The sequence below is a fragment of the Egretta garzetta genome, unplaced genomic scaffold, assembly GCF_000687185.1.
Source record: "Egretta garzetta isolate BGI_Z169 unplaced genomic scaffold, ASM68718v1 scaffold51, whole genome shotgun sequence".
Taxonomy (NCBI): domain Eukaryota; kingdom Metazoa; phylum Chordata; class Aves; order Pelecaniformes; family Ardeidae; genus Egretta; species Egretta garzetta.
The window spans coordinates 604,875-626,094 of record NW_009258549.1 but is presented as its reverse complement, the minus strand read 5'-3'; the positions used below and the strand labels follow the sequence as shown (position 1 = coordinate 626,094).

Sequence of the window (21,220 nt, the reverse complement as noted above, 5' to 3'; positions counted from 1 at the left end):
GGGTCTCAGGGCTGTGCCTGTGTGCACTCCCAATGCACTTAAGTTGCTAATTCCCAGAGTGGTCCTAGGACTCCCAGGCTGGCCAGCTGCATAGATGAGATAAAGGGCTGGTTTGAGACAGCAGACCAAGTTGAAACTAGGTGATTGACTGAAGTGCAGGCCATCTGCACGAGAAGTGTTTGACAGATTGTTACAGGAGCTGGCCCAGTGGGAATTTCAGACAGTTCCTTGAGATTTCCCAGGCAGTCCCTGCTGTGCCCAGACCAATTTGTATGCTTAAATGTGTTGACTAACATCCTGGATGGAGAATCTGGTTGTCCCAGGGAATCCCAGACAGTTCCTGCTGTAAAGTTAATCAATTGTACAAGGGTAAGACAGTCAGTAGAAACAGTGCCTACATGTGTAGAAACTATCATGTAGGACAGTCTTTCCTACATACTTAAGATAGTTAGTAAATGTTTTGTATGTAGGTTATGGTAATCTATAATGATGGATTAATCATGTTTTGTAGTGGTCATGTAGGACCACAAGCCAGATGGATTATAAATCATAGAATCATAGAATGTTTGGGGTTGGAAGGGACCCCTAGAGGTCATCTAGTCCAACCCCCCTGCAGTGAGCAGGGACACCGCTAACTAGATCAGGTTGCTCAGAGCCCCGTCCAACCTGGCCTTGAATGCTTCCAGGGATGGGGCCTCCACCACCTCTCTGGGCAACCGGTGCCAGTGTTTCACCACCCTCATTGTAAAGAATTTCTTCCTTATATCCAGTCTAAACCTACCCTGCTTTAGTTTAAAACCACTACCCCTTGTCCTGTCACAGCTGGCCCTACTAGAAAGATTTTCCCCCTCTTTCCTATAGGCCCCCTTTAGGTACTGAAAGGCCGCAATCAGGTCTCCCCGCAGCCTTCTCTTCTCCAGGCTGAACAAGCCCAACTCTCTCAGCCTGTCCTCATAGGAGAGGTGCTCCAGCCCCCGGATCATTTTTGTGGCCCTCCTCTGGACCCACTCCAACAGTCTGCCAGCGCACATTGCCGGCTCATGTCCAGCTTTTCGTCCATCAGTACCCCCCAAGTCCCTCTCAGCAGGGCTGCTCTCGATCCTTTCTTCCCCCAGCCTGTATTGATACTGGGGGTTACCCTGACCCAGGTGCAGGACCTTGCACTTGGCCTTGTTGAACCTCATGAGGTTCGCACAGGCCCACCTCTCCAGCCTGTCCAGGTCTCTCTGGATGACATCCCGTCCTTCTGGCGTATCAACCGCACCACTCAGCTTGGTGTCATCTGCAAACTTGCTGAGGGTGCACTTGATCTTGCTGTCTAAGTCATTGATGAAAACATTGAAAACATAAAAATTGGATAGAACTGTGTATTAGGGAGTCTCACCAAATCCAACTAAGATGCCCCTGCAAGTACCCTTACCATGGATACTCCCTTTACCATCCAGACAGCAACCAAGTATCCTGTTCGGCAAATTGTATTGTCTGTGCAAGTGTTACCCTAAGCCAATATCCCAGTAATGTTAACTTTTTAAACCTATGCTCTGTTTGTAAGCATGAAACAAATGGCACCAAAAGCAAATCAAAGGCCATGAATTTTTTTTCCTCCAGTGGAAGCTTTTCCAATGAATGAAAGCATTGGTGGGGCTGTAGGTATCATACATTGTTGCATACCAATTTTGGAACCATGTTCAAGCAAATAATTCCAGCTGAAGTGCAGATTTTTAGGGAGGGAGCTGGTTGAAATTTCAGAAGATGTAAGATGATATTTGGCGAACAGATTATTAGCTCGGTGTTAGTCTCATCAACTGCAGAGGGTAACAATGATAGCAGTGTCGATAAAGGCATGAACAGCAAAACTGGCCAGCATTCTCCTGCATTCCACCACCTTCCTGATCAAACGGTTCCACTGGATGCTGCAGAAGCAGCCATCCATAATGATCTATTTTCGCAGGACTGGTGACTGCCTACTAACTACCACGGATTAGAACAGTTAGGCTACATTTGCATTGCACTGCATGCAGGTTACATATTGTTCAAGGGCAGTGCATGACTGTTTATCTGTTAAGTAGTTCACCGTATGCCTCAGAGGCAGACACACAAAGTTATAAAGCAGATGTACATTACTTTCCTTCCTTTCTTTTCCACTTCATATGCAAGATCTAATTGCTATTAATGCAATACAGGATGTGAAACGCAGCATCTGTTTATGTTTACACAGTGGTAGGCATTCAATTAAAGTGTTCCTACAGCACTGTGGTTTTGGTCAAATGCTGTCACATGTTATGGTGGGCTTGCAATGCTCCTGCATTTCACCAGCCTTTCATCTTTCTGTAAACTGGCCTGCTGTACATGTCAGTGAAAGAATAGGCATAGACCGCTGTTTCTTCCTACCTTTCTCTTTCTCTTTTAAAGAATGACTTTTTTTAAAAAAATGCAAATTTAAGAATTTGAAAACCAAAGTCTGTAATTAAAACATTGTACAGATTTTCATAACTTGCATGGCTTAGTTTTAGACTGGACTTCCCACATTATAACTGAGGTTTTGTGTATTTGCTAATGAACGCATTGAATACTAGAGACGTGAAGTCTCAGGTGATAAAATATGCTTGTGGTTGTGACACAGTGCTACCATGCTAAGAACAGGGGCTTTTATCCATGGTTTTCAGTACAGATGACTGGACATTAACAGACCAGGTTTTGTAAGCCAAGATATTTTTCTTGGGAGGAAATGAGTATCCACCAAGAAACAGATAGCAATTCAAACGCCCCAGCACAGTGGAACCTTTGTGAAGTGGTCAGGATCTATCCGTGCAGGCTGAGTTGCCTAAGTAGTACTTCCTCTGACCTCCTGGTCCCTCTTCTGCACAAAAAAAAGCCATGCAATATTCCAAATTATTATTAGATGTGTTTTCCATTATTATTCAGGCCTAGAATATGAAAAGAATAATTTTACATAAAATCACACTGGCTCTTAAATTTCTGCCTATTCAAAACAGGCGGTGATGAAGGAAATGATCTGGAATTCAGTGAGGCTGGTCAGGAGTCGGTCATGAGAACAGGAGTCATGGTGCCGTTACTGACTTCCAGCAGTTGTCATCTGCTTAGTGACATCTCGCTTTCATGAGCAGCCTCACCTCTGACTTTGCCTGTGGAGGGAAGCAAGATACCAAAGGTGGAATAGCTTTTTGCAGATTTTCCTGTAATTTCTCCTTGGATTTACAGGTGTTGTCAGTTAATTTAAGATTTGGAGTTGTAAGAATTTGGTATACTGGGATGAAGCTCAGTGTGGCGCAAGAAGGTGCAGTATTTCCTGGGCCTCTTTCATGGGTCCCAGTCTGCCTACTGCATTATATTGCGCAGTGCGTCTACTGCACGACTGGCTATTCCAAAAGAAAGCCTCGTGCCTGGCTTTATACACCCCTCACTTTCCTGCTGTTGCTGGTGTTTGGGAAACACTGGAGTTCTTTGTTAATTTTATAACTTATCTCTACCCGTTGTGAGCTTCTCTGTAGCTCCATTTTCTTGATTCTAGGGAAAACCAGTACAGTCACGAGGTAGTACCTCCACCAGGAAGCCGGGGTAGCTGTTCTTTTTAACATATGTGAAATGAGGAATAAGGAGCCAACTCTCTTCCACTGCCATCACCCACATTTGTATCATAGTAGCTGACTGTGACATTTCAATAGCAAGGATTCCTGTTTGGCATTCAGCTTCTTAAACGTCACCCTTATTGCAGCAACATGTGCTGCACCTCTAGGGAAGGCTATTTTAGCAGAGAATGAGAAAAATATTAATAGCTGCACAGGAGATTTTCCAAAAGTTATTCAGTTTGACAAAAATTATCCAATGTGCCCTGGAAAAAAAGAAGTTAAAGACATGCAGTGCCTCGAATTGACTGCTGCAACTGTTTGTGCTAGGTATCCCCAGTACCGCAACTGCTTTCTCAGAACTTTATCATCTATCCGTGAGAAATAAAAGCATTTTTCTGTCCTAACCTTGGACATGTGGAAATTATTTAACACTTTGATCCGCATAAGGGGTATAGATTATATATCTCCTGTACTTGCTGGGGAGAGTTAATGGTCATTCTGTGTTCCAGCACAATTTCTTTTCTTGGCACTAACATAAAAAGCTGGAAAAACTTGTAATGACTATGGTCTTAGATCTTAATGGCTTTTCACTTGCTCATAAGGACACCTCCCTGTCATAGGGCATTCGATTACTGATAGAAGAACAGCAGTGACTGTTCAAGGCATTCCTATTCAGGACTGGTATTGATGTGAGCATCTTATAAAAATGTTTAGCGATCCTTGCTTTTAGATTTACAAAGAACAGAAGCGTATATATTTCCATGTCTGATTGATAAGCTGAAAAAAGATAGCAGGCTGGAAGGACTCCAAGAATATCCTTGATTCACCACCAGGGAGGTGGAATTGTTAGAATTCATCATTTGTAAAAATACCTGGCCCTGGCTTCGTTCTGAGAAACAACTGGAATTCAGGAAACTGTTGCACAGTAGCTCAGATGTGAGCTCCTTCCCACAGAGCGGTCCAGCAGGCAGTGTAGGCAAAAAGTATTTGAAGGACTAGGGCTGAAATGGTAATTCTTGTGGTTAAAAATGATGTTCATCTTACACACCTCTTTGTATGACACTTTTTCACAGCACTGGAAATTACAAGCCATGCTGTGTGTCTGACATCGCACGAGCACACGGTGAGGTCATTCTTCTCATAGGTCTTCTGAAACCATCTCAGCCTGGGTAAGGGCATTCAGGCTGATTTGAATACTTGCTTCAAAGGGGAAATATATAATAAGGTTATTAATCAGATGCCACTGATTAATTTTGAGTCAACTTGATATGAGAACATTTGAATTTCTGAATTGTGAAATTCCATTTCTGTTATTGGAGATGCTACTTTTCAGATCAAACTGACTTAATCCTGCAAAAGTTTCATTTTTTGAGGGTAAGATTAGGGTGTCTAGGTCTCACCTTTTCAGCAACAAGGATGAAAACTCAGCAATGTTTCGATCCCCTGATAATTTTCCCATATCCTGTTCCATTACTTCAGGTTTGGCCCCTTTCACAGTTGAATGGATTCCACAGTTTTTAGCTGATACAGTTGAAAAACATTATAAAATGGTTCCAGCTGTATTGTTTTAATCAGCCATTTAGGGTGTCTGTTCACCTGTCTGTCTGACTGCATTTTTATCTCATGGTCCTTAGGGTGAAACTACAAGATTACGTGGGATTGGGATGACACCAGTGGCCTTAGCCCTCACACCAAAAGTTTCAAGAAGTGTAAGAGATACATGCCTGCTACATGGACACTTTCTTTAAACACCACTCTTGCAAATTCACTGTTATCTGAAGTATTTGACCAATACTTAACCAGAACCTAGGCAAGAAGCTAGGCTGGTGTCATGAACATGAAGCTCAATGTTTCTTGCTTTGGAGGAGCCCAGCTTTCCCAATTATGTCTTTATTTTCTTTAGATTGTTTCTCTAGTTAGTGCTGCATTGTTTGAGAGACATCTTATCACTTTCCAGTAACAAAGAAAAATAAAACTTTCCCCCCCCCCGTTGCATTCAGTGCTTCTTATACTAGGTTATTGTTAGTATTGCTTGTTCATAATTGTAATACATTTTATCCTTTATTATCCTTTTTGTCCCAGATGTATTCCCGGAGCTTTTTAGTCTCCAGGAGTTTTGATCTATTATAATACTTACCATTGGAGAAAAGAACACTGCTTCATGTAATTTTTGTTCTCTTGAAGCAATAATTGCATTATAAGAAGTTCCCAGTCACCTGGCTTCCAACCCTGCAGGATGGAGGATTATTTGTTTTCCTGCAAATTCCTTGCTTTTGCTGAAAATAATGGAACTAATAGTTCTTTATGGGATATGGCATCTATTCTACCAGTTGGGATGTGTGTTCCATCCACTAACGGCCTCTTTCTTGGTGCAGCATTTTCAGCATGTTGAAGTTTCACCATTCTTGCTCTGAAGGTAGAAACAGTAAAGGTTTAGGTCTGGAGAGAGGTGATTTTACTGGTGAGATGCTGGGTAGTAAGTAGTTATTTCCTTCTGAATAGAAGAATTAATCTTCTTTTTTTTCCTATGTGTTTGCTGGGTTTTGACCTCATATTAGGATGTCAGAGGTCTCATGGAAGCTGCATTCCCACATCCTTTCTACAAATCATCATCTTCCGCAACTCTGGCTGTTGCATTGAGGTACATTCTGGTTTGTATTGGATACAAACAGGGCTAGGTCTTTCAGTCTTAAAAGGGTGAGAAGTCCTTTCCTCAACTTTCTTGGGTTTTGGTTGAGGGTTTTCTTGCACATGATAACTAATATTCAAGACCTGCAGTTTCCTGCCAGGCATTACTTGGTTAATAATAGTCACTGTGACTCTTCTGCTGCCTTCTTTCATCACCCTTAAAAAAAGGACTTTTGCCCAAAATCCAGTAGGGAAAAAAATCCCACTTCGGATACTTTTTTGCCTCTGAGCTGAAGCTGTTGTCTATCCAACATAACGTGTTTATGCAGGAGATGATGTTGCTTTTTATTCTGGACAGTGCGTCTTGATGATACCTGTTTAATATCCTGACCATGCAAAATACAGTTTGGATGCCTCTGGACTTTGACCCCAAGAGCTGCATGGAAATTTGCCAGAACATATAATGGCTGCAGCTAATGTGCATGTATTTGCATAGTTACTAAAATTAAAAAGCTGGCAATGATAATATTTTCATGGATTTGTATCTTCCCTGATGGATTACTACACAGAGCTTGTTGATTGAGTTCACTAGCAATTAAAGCGTGCAATTGATCTTCCTTATCTTCCCATACAGGTGAAGTGAGAAGGGCAGCCATGAGTCGCTTTTGACCACTGGCCAAATTCTAGCCAGATCTATCTGTCAGTCAGCTTTTAGCAGAAAGCTCTGGCTTCCTGCCATTTTATCTAGTCCAGCTTGCGTGTCTCTCTTCAGACATTCACTGACAGGAAGAAAAAAAAAAAAGGCTTTATCTTATCTTCTAGGGAAGAATTGCACTTTTGCCTCTGCTGGAGAGGTAGGACTGGGAGGCTGGTGTTTGCTTTATTCTCACTGACCGCTCTCAGGATGCTCTGACTCTTGTAGGTCCTCCACCCTTGACTGCCACCATGAAAAACAGCTGGAGTTGAGGCGGGAGGCCCCAAAGGAACAAGAAACAACACTGAGGCTGGCCAGACTTTTCTACTCTTCAGTATCATCTTGCACAAATGAATAGAGAAAAACAAAGGGGGCATTCAGCATTTTGGAGATAGCAAGAAACAGTAGAGAAAGTTAAGAATGTCCCAGATGAGAGTAAAGAAAGGGACTCGGGGTCAAATGGAAACTGGCCGTTTGGGTTTGGTGGGGCTAAGCAGGGAGGGAGGGATGGAAACCTCGTGGAGGAAAGCCAGCCAAAGACCTAAGGGGAGGGAGAGAACCCTCAAATATCCCAGGAAATGAATTACTATGTGGTCATTTCTTTTCTGAAGAAGCTGTATGGCTGAATATCTTGTTACCTAAATGGCAGAGACAAAAAACCATTTTGCTTTATATAACAGCCTGTGTAAAGCATGTCAGTTCCAAACACAGAGCATGGCTTAACTCTGGCACCCTCAGTTAATTTTGTTAAGGAAGTTGTTTTGAAGAAGCATTCTTAAATCAGGTTTTTCCCTCTTGTCTGCCCTTTGTGCGTATTGGTGAGAGATTTGGAAAGAAAGAAGATAAAAAAGAAAGAAAATCAAGCATCAATATCAGTCAGACCATGTTACAGACTTTGCAACAGAGACGAGAATTAATTTGCAGTTATTCTCCTTCGCTGTATGCTGATGCTGATTTGGGAGGGTTTGTTTGTTCTGCCTTTTTAATATCTAATCTTCCTTTCCAGTTGTGGCTTGCTCCACAGTTTCTGCATTTGCTCTACATTATCCAGGACCCAGAGGTTCAGATAATCACCCATTTCCATCTCAACCTTTTTGCTCACCGCTATTTGTATCCAGACTTGTTGCATGTATGTGTGGAAGATATCATCTGTTCATAAAGCAAGAGATGAGGCAGATTTCTATTAAAGTCACCAGTGCTTCTGTGATGAGTAAGAACAACAGCAGCAAAGGCCAGCAGAAATAGAAAAATAATTCTAGCAAAAATGTATAAATTCCCATCTCCTTACAGTTGTCTTTCAGTGTGTGTTCTTCAGAATTGTTATTATTTTGTTAAATACTGAGGCACCAGAAATTCTGAATCTAGAAAAGTTACCCAGCTTTGCTGGATTCCTGGTTTCCTTGACAACCATTCATATAAATAGTAAGGACCTGTTAGGGAGGGGAATATCAGTATAATCGAAACCTGTGAATCACCTAGGAAAAAATTAAATTCAAGGTTGAAGTTACAAGTTATCCAGCAAACACTAACAGAAGAGCCTGTTTTCATTTAAATAAGGCTCTTCTGCTAATGTTTGCTAAATACCTAACAAAGATGGAGCAAAGGCAGTGATTTTCCGAAGGTGAGATGCAAGGAGATTCCTTTTGGCATTCCTTCTGAGGAAACTATTACATGTGACAGTAACCTTCTTCCTCCCGGGCTCTGTGGTCACTTGGAATTGGTATATCTCACTCGCTTTTGAGTCTTTTTAAAAAATTATTATTATTTGTAAAAAAGAAATACAGTGTGCTAAAGACAGGCGTGAACATTACCCATACGGGGGTGATTTTAACCTGCTATTCCCCTCCTTTCTCAATGTTTGAGTTAACCCAATCTCAGCAACAAGATGTTGATATTGCTTTCCTGGAGGCAAGTGAGTGAGAAAGGGGATCGGCAAGATGTCCCTGCAAAGAGTTTAGCTATTTTGTGGTATGGTCAATGTGAAATGGAAAAGATTATCCTGAAACCAACCCTGATCCATGCTGCTGGAATTGTGACTCAGTTTTCATGAATGTGAGAACAGATAATGGCAAAAATTCACAGCAGGGTGAAGTTCTCCAGATGTGAAAAACAGTGATGATAAAAACTGTGCATCAAGAAAAGTTCCTGTCCTGTGCCAGCAATACAATATTGTTTGTTTTCCCCCTCTTTTTAGGCTTTGTGTTGTAAAAAACCTTAGTAATATGGTGGTTGTTAAAATGGTGACTTTATTTTCCTCCAGTTTAGAAATTACATGAAAGCCCCAGTTCTGGTAACTTCATCTTAAATAAAAGCCATATGATAAAAAAAAAAATCTTGCTACTTCTAGTGTTCATAGAATCGGCACTAAACAAGCAATAAAAAACTGTGAAAGCAAGTTATCAGCTGTGGCTAGGAAGTTATTTATGCAGTCTGAGGAAATATTTTTTATTGTTACCTGATTCACACATCAGAATTTCCAGGGCTGCTTCCCATGCCTGGGCTATTCATAAAGGCTGTCTGAAGACAGCACCTACCAAAGAATTTGGCTGGGCTTCCTCCACCGAGATCCCTCCAGCTGTAAGTTCTTGCACCACGTAGATGGCACTGGTTTTCAGATCAGTGTCAGATACAGTTCAGAACAAATCTGGTACAATTTGTGCAGACTTGCAACACTCGTTACAATTGGGCTGTGGCCTGGAAGTTTTGTTTCGCTTTGCTTTGTTTGCTTTTTTTTTAGGATCCTGAAGTTAGTTTATCACCTACCTGATGTAATCTTCAGGAAGATGGTGAGAGCAAGTAGATGCTGATTACTTCTGGAAATCCAGGTTTCCATCAAGTCATTCATTACAGAGTCTCATTCTCATCTCGCTCTATTTCAGTCAGTATATTCTAGATGCCAGATCTTCTTTATAGCAAAACCTGGCATGAAAGCTCTAGGAAGGCAGAATTACCTACCGACTGCCCTTTCAATTCCCCCAGCCTTTTCTGTTTTCTGACTCCTCCTGTTTGCTGCTGGCTGTTTCCCCACCACAGTGAATCTGCAGCCATTAAGTCTGCGTGGCGGTAGGATTTGGGTCTATTTGGTCCCATTTAGTGGCCCACTTCTGAGAGGGGTGCACGCAAGTGGCACCTTCTGCCTCCAGGCTTGATGTTTCTCAACTTGGTGCATCAACCCAGCCAGTCTGACCTTCAGGCTCTTGCAAGATACTGGCTGTAGTGGTGCTTTTGTGAAGTCAGCTGAGCAAAAAGGGTGTCTCATATTTGGAGTGGGGATGGGGATATTATGTCATAGCTGAGGATTATTTTGATTGATTTTTTTTCCCAAGCATATCTCGGAAGATGCAGTGAATGTAGTGAGAAAATCAATACAGTATCGAAGGTTGCATTTTTCCAGCGTAAAGTGTTTAAGGACATGGTGCCAGGGAAAACACTTCATCAGCCAAACTTCGCTCATCTTATCATGCTGAACAGGAAGCACTTCTTGTAGCACAGGGGGTGCTGCGGTGCTATATATTCTGTGGGACAGTGAGGAATTCTGTTAAGAAAATGGAAAAAAATATCATTTAACAGACAAGAGGGTCTGACAGGAACCTCATGAAGTTCAATAAGGAAAAGTGCAAAATCTTGCACCTGGGAACCACCCTACGCACCACTATATGCTGGGGGCTACCCAGCTGGAAAGCAGCTTAGCAGAAAAGGACCTGGGGGTCCTGGTGGACACCAGGCTGAACATGAACCAGTGATGCGTACTTGCAACAAAGAAGGCTAATGGTAACCTTGTCTGCATTCAACAAAGTATTCCCAGCAGGTCAAGAGAGGTGATCCTTCCCCTCTACTCAGCACTGCTAGACCATACCTGGAGTGCTGGGTCCAGTTCTGGGCTCCTCAGTACAAGAGAGACATGGACATACTAGAGAGAGTCCAGCCAAGGGCCACAAAGATGGAGGGACTGGAGCAACTCACATACGAGGAAAGGCTGAGAGAGCTGGGACTGTTGAGCCTGGAGAAGAGAAGGCTCGGGGGGATCTCATCAATATATATAAATACTTGAAGGGAGGGTGCAAAGAAGACAGAGCCAGGCACTTTTCAGTGGTGCCCAGCGACAGAACAAGGGGCAATGAGCACAAACACAGGAGGGTCCCTCTGAATACCAGGGAACACATTTTACTGTGAGGTTGACCAAGCACTGGCACAGGTTGCCCAGGGAGATTGCAGAGTCTCCATCCTTGGAGATACTCAAAGGTCATTTGGACACAGTCCTGGGCAACTCTGGTGGCCCTGCTCAAGCAGAGGGGATTGAACCAGAGGTCCCTTCCAACCTCAACCATTCTGTGATTCTGTGATGCTGTCTGGACTGAAACCTATTCATCAGGAAAAGTCAGGATAGATTTTCTTCTGGTAGGGAGGTAGTCAGATCTGGTTAACTGAGGAAAGGCTGCATTTGGAAAGGAAATGCAGTCTCAGATTTATGTAGTTGTCTGGCTAAAACTCTCGAGCGCTTTGTTTAATGGTGCTGTTATATACCCCCTCCCAACCCAAGAAGCACATAGCAATCCAGGTTAGGTTTTCTGTCAACCTCCCATACTTAAGGGAAGATGGTAAGTAATGAGATAAACATGTACAGTCCTACAGAATCTTAGTTTGGTTTTCCTCTGCTTCTATGCTTGCTACTGGTTTTATGCTCCAGTCTGTGTATATATAAGCCAGCACTAAGGTAAGACAGAAATATGTGATCTCATTTCTTGTGCTTCACCTTATTGCTCTGTTTATCATGATTTTAGTAATGTAGCAAAGAGAAAGGTGAGTGCAGCAAAATCCTATTTGCAAACAAAATATCTTAGCCTGTAAGACTGATGACCTTTAAGAGCACGAGGTTTAAATAGAAATGTAATAATAATTGAATTTAATTAATTGGGTTTTCAGAAAATACGAAACTGTATCTCACCTTGGCACGTAACTTCAAAGTGCATTTTTCTCCTCGCTCAGCTAGAGCACCTGCCCTGTTCTTTTCCACACTTATGCTCATGACTGGCATCCATCCCTGCACCCTGCTTCCCACATTCATCTTTCTAAGAGCTGTTTCCTTTGTCTTTATCCCAATGAGGATCAGGTGGCAGCTGTTAATAAATGCAGAGTAAGCCACACGAAAAAAAGAATCCTAACTTTCTGTGTGCAGTGTTGGGTTCTGAATTAGCTACAACTATTCAGGGAAATGAGTTTGCTGTTCTGGTAGTTCTGTGAAAACAAATGTGACCCAAATTAAATTAGTAGATAGCCGGGTCCAAACAAATAGGAGTTGTAAATAAGCTGTGGCACTCGTTGCTGCAGGACTAGAAAAATCAACCAAATCCACAGATGAAAAATCCGTCTGAAGCTGTTAACGAAAAAAATTACCACCTCTAGCTCCAAAATTTGGTGCTAATTGCCAGAGGATAGGAGTATATATGGGAGCGGTATCGCTGTAGAATTTCCCAGGTTTTGTATTCTTCAGTAGGCTCCTGCCACCATGCACTATCAGAGGCTGGCTACTTAGCTCGAGGGACTTTTGATCTGACACAATACAGGCACCCAGAAGTTGTTTGTCCTTTCCTGTTGGTCACTGTTCCTGCTGTCATTCTCTTTATGTTGGTAGTGTTTTCCAAATTTGCTTTCTGCTAAGTCTACAAGACCAAGTCTCCATCCCCTTCGAAGAGGCTCAAGACACCTGCCCATGTACAGATTTCACTTACTGCTACAGAGCGATCAGTATTCACCTGGGAAGCCTGGGCAAATTTCCCCATCACCTGTTTGCGAGGGGAAAACCAGCATGCTTAAGGAAGAAAAATAATCACTACAGTTCCCTAAAGTACAGTATAAGACTCAAAGTCTGGCTGAATATATTGGGATGACTTAGTAGAAGAGTTTTGCTCTTTCATCTCAACGTGTGGGCAACCAGACTCAAGTGCCTTTAAGACCAAAAATACCTAAATACTTGGGAATGTAGTCATTATACATTCACAGAGGAGGAGCCACTGTTTTCCCCCCTTTCCGTCATAGAAAGAGGGAAGCTTGATTTTAAGCTCTATGTCTATACTAGGCTTCTTTCCTTAAAAAAGAGCACTTCTGCTAACTCTAACGAACATTTATACAGTGGTAGCAACTGTGAGAAGGCCGAGTTAGGCTGTTTACAGCCACTGTGTTTTAGCCAGCTTTTCCCAGAGACAGTCAGAGCATAATTAGGGAAGTCAACTTGCTGGTGAAGTATGACGGGACATGGAGACAGTTGCTCCTGCTTCTCTGGCATCTACTGGAGTGATCGGTTGTGTACAGCGTGCAGACTCATGGGCACGTAATTTCTATATTCATAGCCAGAAGCATGAAATCATTTAGGTAATTTAGTATCTTTTCAGTCTTCAATTATGGAAAGAATGAAGGTGGTTCTGATGAAAGGTCTTTAGTGAGAAGGTATTATTTCACTTAGCTTACTTAAAAGAATCACTGTCAGCACCAGCTAAATGCCTTTCTTTACTCTCTTCTCATGAACAAAAATCCAGATCTTGAGAGCCAGAGATGCAAGGTGTGCTATTTCTGCTGACCTGAGAATTATACAAATGGCAAAGTTTGTTGCACTGTTTTGTTTCACTTTCCTCTTTTACTAACTGTTTTTTTCTGTTCCTGCCATATCTTCTAGGAATATTTGTTCTCTGAAGGCAACTCTGATCTAGCTCATAAAGCAAATGATTCACAAACATGCCACAGATGGGCCATTTTAACTATGCTAGAGAAAAAAAATGTATTAAGACTTACAGAAAATATTTAGACAATATTTAGATAAATGAAATGGCTAAATGTTACCAGTTATGTCAAAGTGAACAGCTTGGAGGTTGCAGAGTTTTGCAAGAGTTTGTGCTTAGGCCACCTTAATAATCTCAAACTGGCACTTAACTGCTAAGCACCTATGCAACCCTAGTGTTCTTGCATTTCTTTTGGTAAGACTATATGTAATGCCCTGAGAGAGTGAGCCTTCACAGTGCTGCTGTGTAGCGTACGGAGTTTTCCTTGGCATGAATTTGGAACGGTTACATTATTCATGAGTAGCAAAGCAGTGAAGAAATTATGCTGGGGACTAATTAGGACCCATTTATGTCTGAGTCAACTCTGCATCAGAGAAGGGAAAACTGCAGATACATTGAACCGGTTGACAGTTCAAGCTTCAACATATGCTCGAATCAAGCACGTGCTAGCCAGCTGTGATGGGCCATTTGGAATAGGGACTGCTCCTTTCATTTTCAGGAGCGATCCTTTCAGCCATCAGGCTTCGGGATGGCAGGCTTTTGGCTTCTGTGTGCCAGATTGGAAGGAACAGCCAGGCAGGGATCTCTTCCTTGCAGTGACAGATTGCAGTGGTGTTCGATATTGGGAATCTCGAGAGCAAAGAAAGTAATGGTTCCTTGCAGGTGACTCTTACTTTTCCAGCCACCTTTTACCTTCCCTGCTTGTCTCAGGCTCTCCATGCAGCATCTGAACCCCTGCCTTCTTAGGCTTATTTGCATGAGCATATTAGGAGTTATTCTGGAGCAGTATTGCATTTGGACTAATTAAACAAAGGGCATGCCATCCAAAATTAATAACATAGGGATGAGTAATAATAAAAGCAAGCTCAAGTCTGTAAAATTACTTTAACTCTTTTACGACATCAGTATGACTAGAAAGCTGATCTCCATGGCTGGTGTAGCACAAGGACATCAAGTGGCAGGTTGATGTGCAAATGATACACAGAGTTTGAGGAAGCAGGGTAAATACCGCTTTGCTGACACCTTGATGCGATGGTCCATTCCTAGGGCTATCATGTGGGAGAGCTAGGACCACAAGTAACTAGAGATTTGAGGGTGTAGATCTGAAATTATTTCTGTTACACACATACAAGAAATTTCTGGGGAGCATTGAGGTTCATTTTTATATAACTAGAAACTTAATATTGGCATATATCTCGGAGGCAGAAACTAGGTTTCTCTTCTAAGCACCATTCAAATTAAGGAGAGAGAGCAAGCAAGAAAAAATTAAATAAGAATGATGGTTCTTTAGACCCATAAATAAAACCACACTATGTGTTACTTCACTTTCTTAATTTCTTTCATAGTGGTTTATACCAGAGTCCTGGCATTCCTTGCTTGTGCTACTTCTGGCATTTTTCAGAGCAAATCCTATAGAGAGCACAAGTAAATAACACATAGACATGTGTAGGTGACAATGCCAGCCAGATAGTACATGCAAGTCATTACATCTGAATTGGATACACAAGCAAGGGAACACACAAATGGATTGCCAGGATGAGATACCTTTCAAAAAGAACAAACGGAACTTCACACTTCAGTTTGCACATTCTGGTTTGGAGTGGTTTGAAGATAACCTGCTTTTCTAGCCTTTCCCCTTAAAATTTAGCCTTTCTCCTTGAAGGTTTGCTCTAGTACCCTCAGTCTTTTTCATTAATTTAGCAGCAGGGGAGAGCTCTGCACTGGCCCAAGAACCCTAAGAATACAGAAGAAAGTTGTGTGCTGTTTGTTTTAAAAGGAAAAGAGCAAGTCAGCTTACGTCGGCAGAGGCCTTGTTACTTCATATGCAAAAAGAAATGCACTCGAAGCAGCTGTTATTAGCTGTTCTTCAACCACGCTCCCAACTTCCAAATAAAGTTTAGGAACTCATTGTATTATGGGGAGGTTTTCTTGAAGGATTTTGGAGGAAATGAGCTCTTCTGTGCAAAAGCTGTTACACATAATAAACTTTAGAATGCCAGTGAATAGATATGAGACAGTTAAACAACAGAATAAATCTTCTCAGTTTTATGAATGCTTAGTTTCTGCCTGCTTTCTCTGAAGAATAACATGCCAGGACAAATCCTGAAATCTGTCTCCCTTGAGTCCCCTATAGACAAAATACTAATGGAAGTTAATGGGAACATGACTCAGGGGAAAACTTAAAATCTGGGAATTGTAGCACATGCCCTTTAAAACACTAAACAAGAGGAGTTTCAGACAGGGCAATAGGAACTTTTCAGAGACTTCTATATCCCACTTAGAGCAGTGATTTCTGATAGTTGAGCACTTGAGTGTCACAGAAAGAAACAGAAACGTAGCTCATGGAACATCTTAGTGCCAGTAGCACAATGAAATACTGTGTTTAATCTCCCAACTTATTTTAGAAGCTGTAGAAATGTTTTATTTAGCCCTTACTGAAGAAATGTAAATGTTTGGGTTTGTCTCCTCAATACATAAGGAACAAAAAAAAGGTGGCTAAAAATGTTCTCCCACCTTCTCTACTTTTGAGCATGTCTGTGTGATGCCACTAATTAAAAGTTAAAGATGTAAGACTTAAGGAAAATTTGAGTTTGTAAGAAACAATCTTTATGCAGTTTTCTGGCCCCTTGTTCCAAATGACTGCCCTTTTGAAATTCTGACCTCAAAATCCATAAGAAATAAAAGGAAAAAAGTTATATTTGTTACTTCTACTTCAGACTCAGACAATTCTTGAGTGGCAGACACAAAAGTTTTTGGTTTGTTTGAAAAAGAAAGCAATGTACAATACACCTGAATTTTTGGATTAAAAGTATATTTCTGTTTATCAGGATACGTGGATGTCTCAGAATGGATTGTACCAGGTTGGAAAGGCTCAACTAATTTTAATTATATTGAGTAAAGCAGTTGCCTCAAAGAATTTTTTTTCCAAGCTTTCAGGAACTTCAGCATATCTCAGATCTTCTGAAGTTTATTGAAAAGTAGGATTTTAGATGACTCTTTCCACCTGGCATTTTATAGTGTTGTATTGCTGGTACTCAGAGATCTTCCACTATGACAAGCAACTAGTGTCAGGAAGAGTTTCTCTCTCTAATGAAGATTATTTTTTCTTCCTTTTTTCCTACTTTCCCTTTCCTGTCAGTCGGAAGTGTCTTGGATCCCCAACAAACACTACTCTGGGATTTACGGGCTGATGAAGTTGGTTCTGACTAAGACTCTACCTTCCAATCTTGAGCGAGTCATTGTCCTCGATACAGACATAACATTTGCCACTGACATTGCTGAGCTATGGGCCGTCTTTCACAAGTTCAAAGGTATTCTGATGATTTTTTTACTGTCTTCATTTGTGGGGGAGGGAGAACGGTAAAGCAAACAGTACAACGGGGGTAAAAGGGCTATCTGAGATTTGTTAAATGTTTTCGCTCTTTCAGTCTTTGGTGTTTGAATATAATTGTTCTGTTTGTGAGCTTTTCCCTCAACAATGTTCTGTATAGAAAGATTGACAGCACTGACTATCTATGTAGTTCGTTTTATTGCTCTAATTATTTGGGACAGGTGAGAGCTTGACAATACAGTAGATGATAAAGAATTATGAGGATGCTGTAGTGACCTACCGTTCAAGCACCTGTTGGTATTCAATACTTGGAAGAACTTGTTTTGTATTACGTTATGTTAATGAAACCTAATTACTACTTTCAGTATAGCTTTTCCATGTCACCACTGAAAAGGAATGAAGTTAGGATCATACTTGGACCAGGGAGATGGGTGAAGGGGACAGATTTATACGTGTGAATAGAAACGAGTTACTGCTTGCTTCTCTTAGTGAGTTGATAAAGGTTCTGGATTTGAAGTATCCACCTAAAGTAGTTTTCTTTGCCCTATATCTATATAGCTCCTTGAAAAACTCCTTGAAAGCCTGAGCAAGAAAGGACGCTTTCAGAGCAACTCTGTAAAGAGATGATCACAAAAAAGTTCCCCATTTCCCTGTCACAAACCAGAGCACTTTCCTAGCTAACATACTGCTAAAACCATTTAATTCTCCCAGGCTCCAGTGTTGCCAGCGTTTCAGAGTCAGAGATGTGCCCTGTTGCTCTCCTCCTGCCCTCAGAATATGTACTGGGGTGCTGGTAAGTGCAGAGGCGTTCCAGTATCCTGGTTGGAAGATTTATAGCCCTGTAAAAGTGTAGCTTGATGCGTATCATCAGCTCTCTTAAAATCACCTCAAGCAAAGTCAGCCTAAGAAAACAGGACTATTTATTTACAGAAGCCAAAGTAAACCACTCTGTTAGAAAGGTAACAGAAAAAAGAGCACATTTACTGTACTTCTCCCATGCTGAAATCCAAGGCCTCTTTGCCTTTCCCAGTACCCAGCTAACGGGCAGGAGTTAGTATCTTCAGCTCTACAGTCTAGGACTGGGCTCTAGTCCTTGCTTCTCCGTGCATTTGTTTCCTTTCCCTTCTCTGGATACACTGATGTCCCTTCAGCAGGCCAGAAGTGGTCACCTTCTTACCTAACTGAACTAGTCACAAATTTGCTTCATGAAGGAATATAAAGTTTTTCCTCCTCTTCAGCCTTGAGTTTCATATAAACATATAACTTGACAACCATAATTATGTAAATGTATGCATAGGGAGTAATGCTGGGCTATTGTACTGTCTCACTGTGTGCTACTGTCCCATTAATAGTAATATTTTACTGAATTTGGTGTATTAGCATGATGTAGCAGGTAAAGAAATGCATATAAACTGAACTTGGGGATAGAGCACTGTATGGTCAAAGATAGCAAAATCGGAATTGAGACAATGAAGGGGATCATCTCCTTCCGTATATTTTCTGCTGTAGTTTCAATGAAGGTCCCTTGCTTTTTACTGGGGAAAGAAACCAATCATAAAGACTTCTTGTAAAGAAAGGAATGTGGAGCAGCAGCAAGCCTAAGAGTGAAAAAAATACAGACAGATATGGAAACATGGAGAAGGATAATTACTGGAAGTAAAAAAGTGGGTGTAATTCAGTCCCCATAGAGCTAGGCAAGGTTGTTCAGCTGATTAGAGCTGTGAAAAGCTCTGACTTACACATGGAGACAGAATTCCTCTGCTACTGCCAGCCCTCATAAACATAAGTATCACAACTCCCAAATGTATGATTTTGTAAGTTGTCCGGCCTGTCTTTTTAATTCCAGCTGACCACCTTCTTCTCTACAATTTTTTAATCATGGCAATTGCCCAGAGAGGTAGTGAAGGCCCCATCCCTGGAAACATTCGAGACCAGGTTGGATGGGGCTCTGAGCAACCTGATCTAGTTACCAGTGTCCCTGCTCACTGCAGGGGGGTTGGACTAGATGACCTCTAAAGGTCCCTTCCAACCCAAAATATTCTATGATTCTAATAAACTGGTCGGTGTCTACATCTGCTCATCTCCCAGATGGTCATGCACAAAGAAAGAATTAATGGGACAGTCCCATAGTCCCAGGAGTTTACCAGGGTGGGAGAGGACTTTGGAAGGCACGTATGCCCAAAACAGTGATGCTGAATGTTGGGGAGGAGAGAGAAATGGAAGTGTCTGAGTGCGAGCTTGTGCTCCAGCCTCTATCATAGGGTGCAGTCCCATTAGGCAAAGACTTAATGGACATGGATCATCCTGGAAAGCAAGGGCGAAAAGGTTGGAGAGATACTGTTGCTCTTTTACTGCTTTGTAAAAGATTGGTTTAAAACATATGGTGGTTCTCAAATTGTCCTCAGTGTCTTTTTATTTCTCCTGCTAGCATTACAAAAGATTGAAAGGATGTCTCATGTCATTAGACCCAAATATTCCTCTAAAGTATCTGGTTTTAAACAAATGTTTTAATCCCCTCCTTGTATCTCCCTCAGAAGTCCCAAGCAAGTTTACGAGGATTTCCTTGGGACAATCTAGTGTGTCTGTTAAAATATTACTAAAACAGAAGAGAAATAAAGCTCCTACGAAGAGAAGTTCTGCTCTCCAAAGGAACCTGACATGATACCCACAGGCTCTCCTTCTAGAAACATTCAAACACCCAATTGTTGGCTAAAAGTAGCCATTTTAACCTGCTTGCACCAGGATGTTGTTTGAGCAAATGGAAGAATCTTTCACATCAGTGCAGGAAAGGCAAGAGCTTCCTTCTGCAGGTTGCTGCAGGGTAACCAATAAGACAGTCCAGCACAGCCTCTTCCAATTTACAGCCACACAGATAAAGAGAAAGAAGGTCCTAGAGTCTGCAATTCTTTCTGTGCCCTGGAAGTCTTCCCAACAAAAATAGTGACAAAGAGAGGCCAGTAGCTCAGATTCCTTGTTTCTAGGACACCACGCTCGGAAGAAACTCAGATTCGGGATTGTCTTGCAATTTAACCAGGTCCAATTTGCTGTCTGGGAAGACCCACAGTACATTTTAAATAGCACCTGCAATACCCAGTATCCTTGTTCTGCAAAGGCTTTTCTTCCTGTCATCTTAAGAGTTGCTGAAAAGATCAGACCCTTACATAGTAACTTAATATTTTAGGTGGTAAAGCTACTATTACATTCGCTCTGTAGATGGAAAAAAGGGAGTAGGATTCCTTTGTAAATTAATGCTCTTCTGCCCTTTTCTGATAAGCTCTTTGCATACGCCCTTACAATAAATGATCCAACTATTCTGTAACTGAGTGCACAAATTAGGGCTGTACATACGTGATTTTTTTTGAAAATCTCTTCTTTGAAGTGGCAACCTTAGGCTTTGGGAGAAATTCACACCTCTGTTCAGTAGCCTGAAACAGTATCTCTCAAGCGATGTAACATTTAAAAATTTCTCTTAGCAGTTACAGTGGGTTGTATAATTATTATTCCTTTTATATGCAAGCTTCGATCTCTGTGCATAAATATGTCTTTGGGAACCTGTAACTTAATACTGAAGAGTGAGATCCTGCTTTTCAGCTGGGATTTGGACATTTCTGCTTCAGCCTCATTCTCTCGTGCTCTCCCAAAGATAAGCAGTCTGTTTCTCTGGGACAGACGCATACCTCCAAAATACTGACTTCAAAGGTGTGAGTCTGCAGCCAGTCTGGTGAAGATAACCTGTCATGTATGTTTTCTATGACTTAGTTGACACTGATTATGTTTTCTATTCATCTTTTGCTGGATTTAGACAGGTCTAAACTTGAGAAAGCATCTAGCCCGAGGGCAGAAGAGTGGGACTGTAGATCATATGCATTCTTGGATGAAGTGCTGCAAAGTGTTTCAGACAGCAAGGATTAGTGTAACCAATATGCTTTTATTTCAGAAATTGTGTGAATTCTTCTGAGAAAAGAACCAGTCCAAAGCTATGCTCTCTGCCATCAATCTTAATGTTCTTTTAAAGGCCACATCAGCTAATTGTTTTTATTATTCTTGCTCACCCAAACTCTTGAAATGTGGGTTCTTTTTACCAAACTTCTGATTTTTACTTTAACTGTCTGTTAAATATGGATTCTCAAGAGCATTCATTGTAAATGGTATTGTAAGTTTATTTGGGACCTGACAGTAACAGTCATAATTAGCTGTGTTACAG

At 41.5% G+C, this 21,220-nt stretch overlaps 1 protein-coding gene across 1 annotated transcript in view; it reads left to right on the top strand.

Moving 5' to 3' along the window:
• LARGE1 (LARGE xylosyl- and glucuronyltransferase 1) overlaps window positions 1-21,220 on the top strand; it is a 287,919-nt gene that overhangs the window by 165,749 nt on the left and 100,950 nt on the right. The window contains exon 6 of the mRNA XM_035903233.1: window positions 16,825-16,996. Coding sequence (XP_035759126.1) covers window positions 16,825-16,996 — 172 coding nt within the window. The remainder of the gene's footprint in view (window positions 1-16,824; window positions 16,997-21,220) is intronic.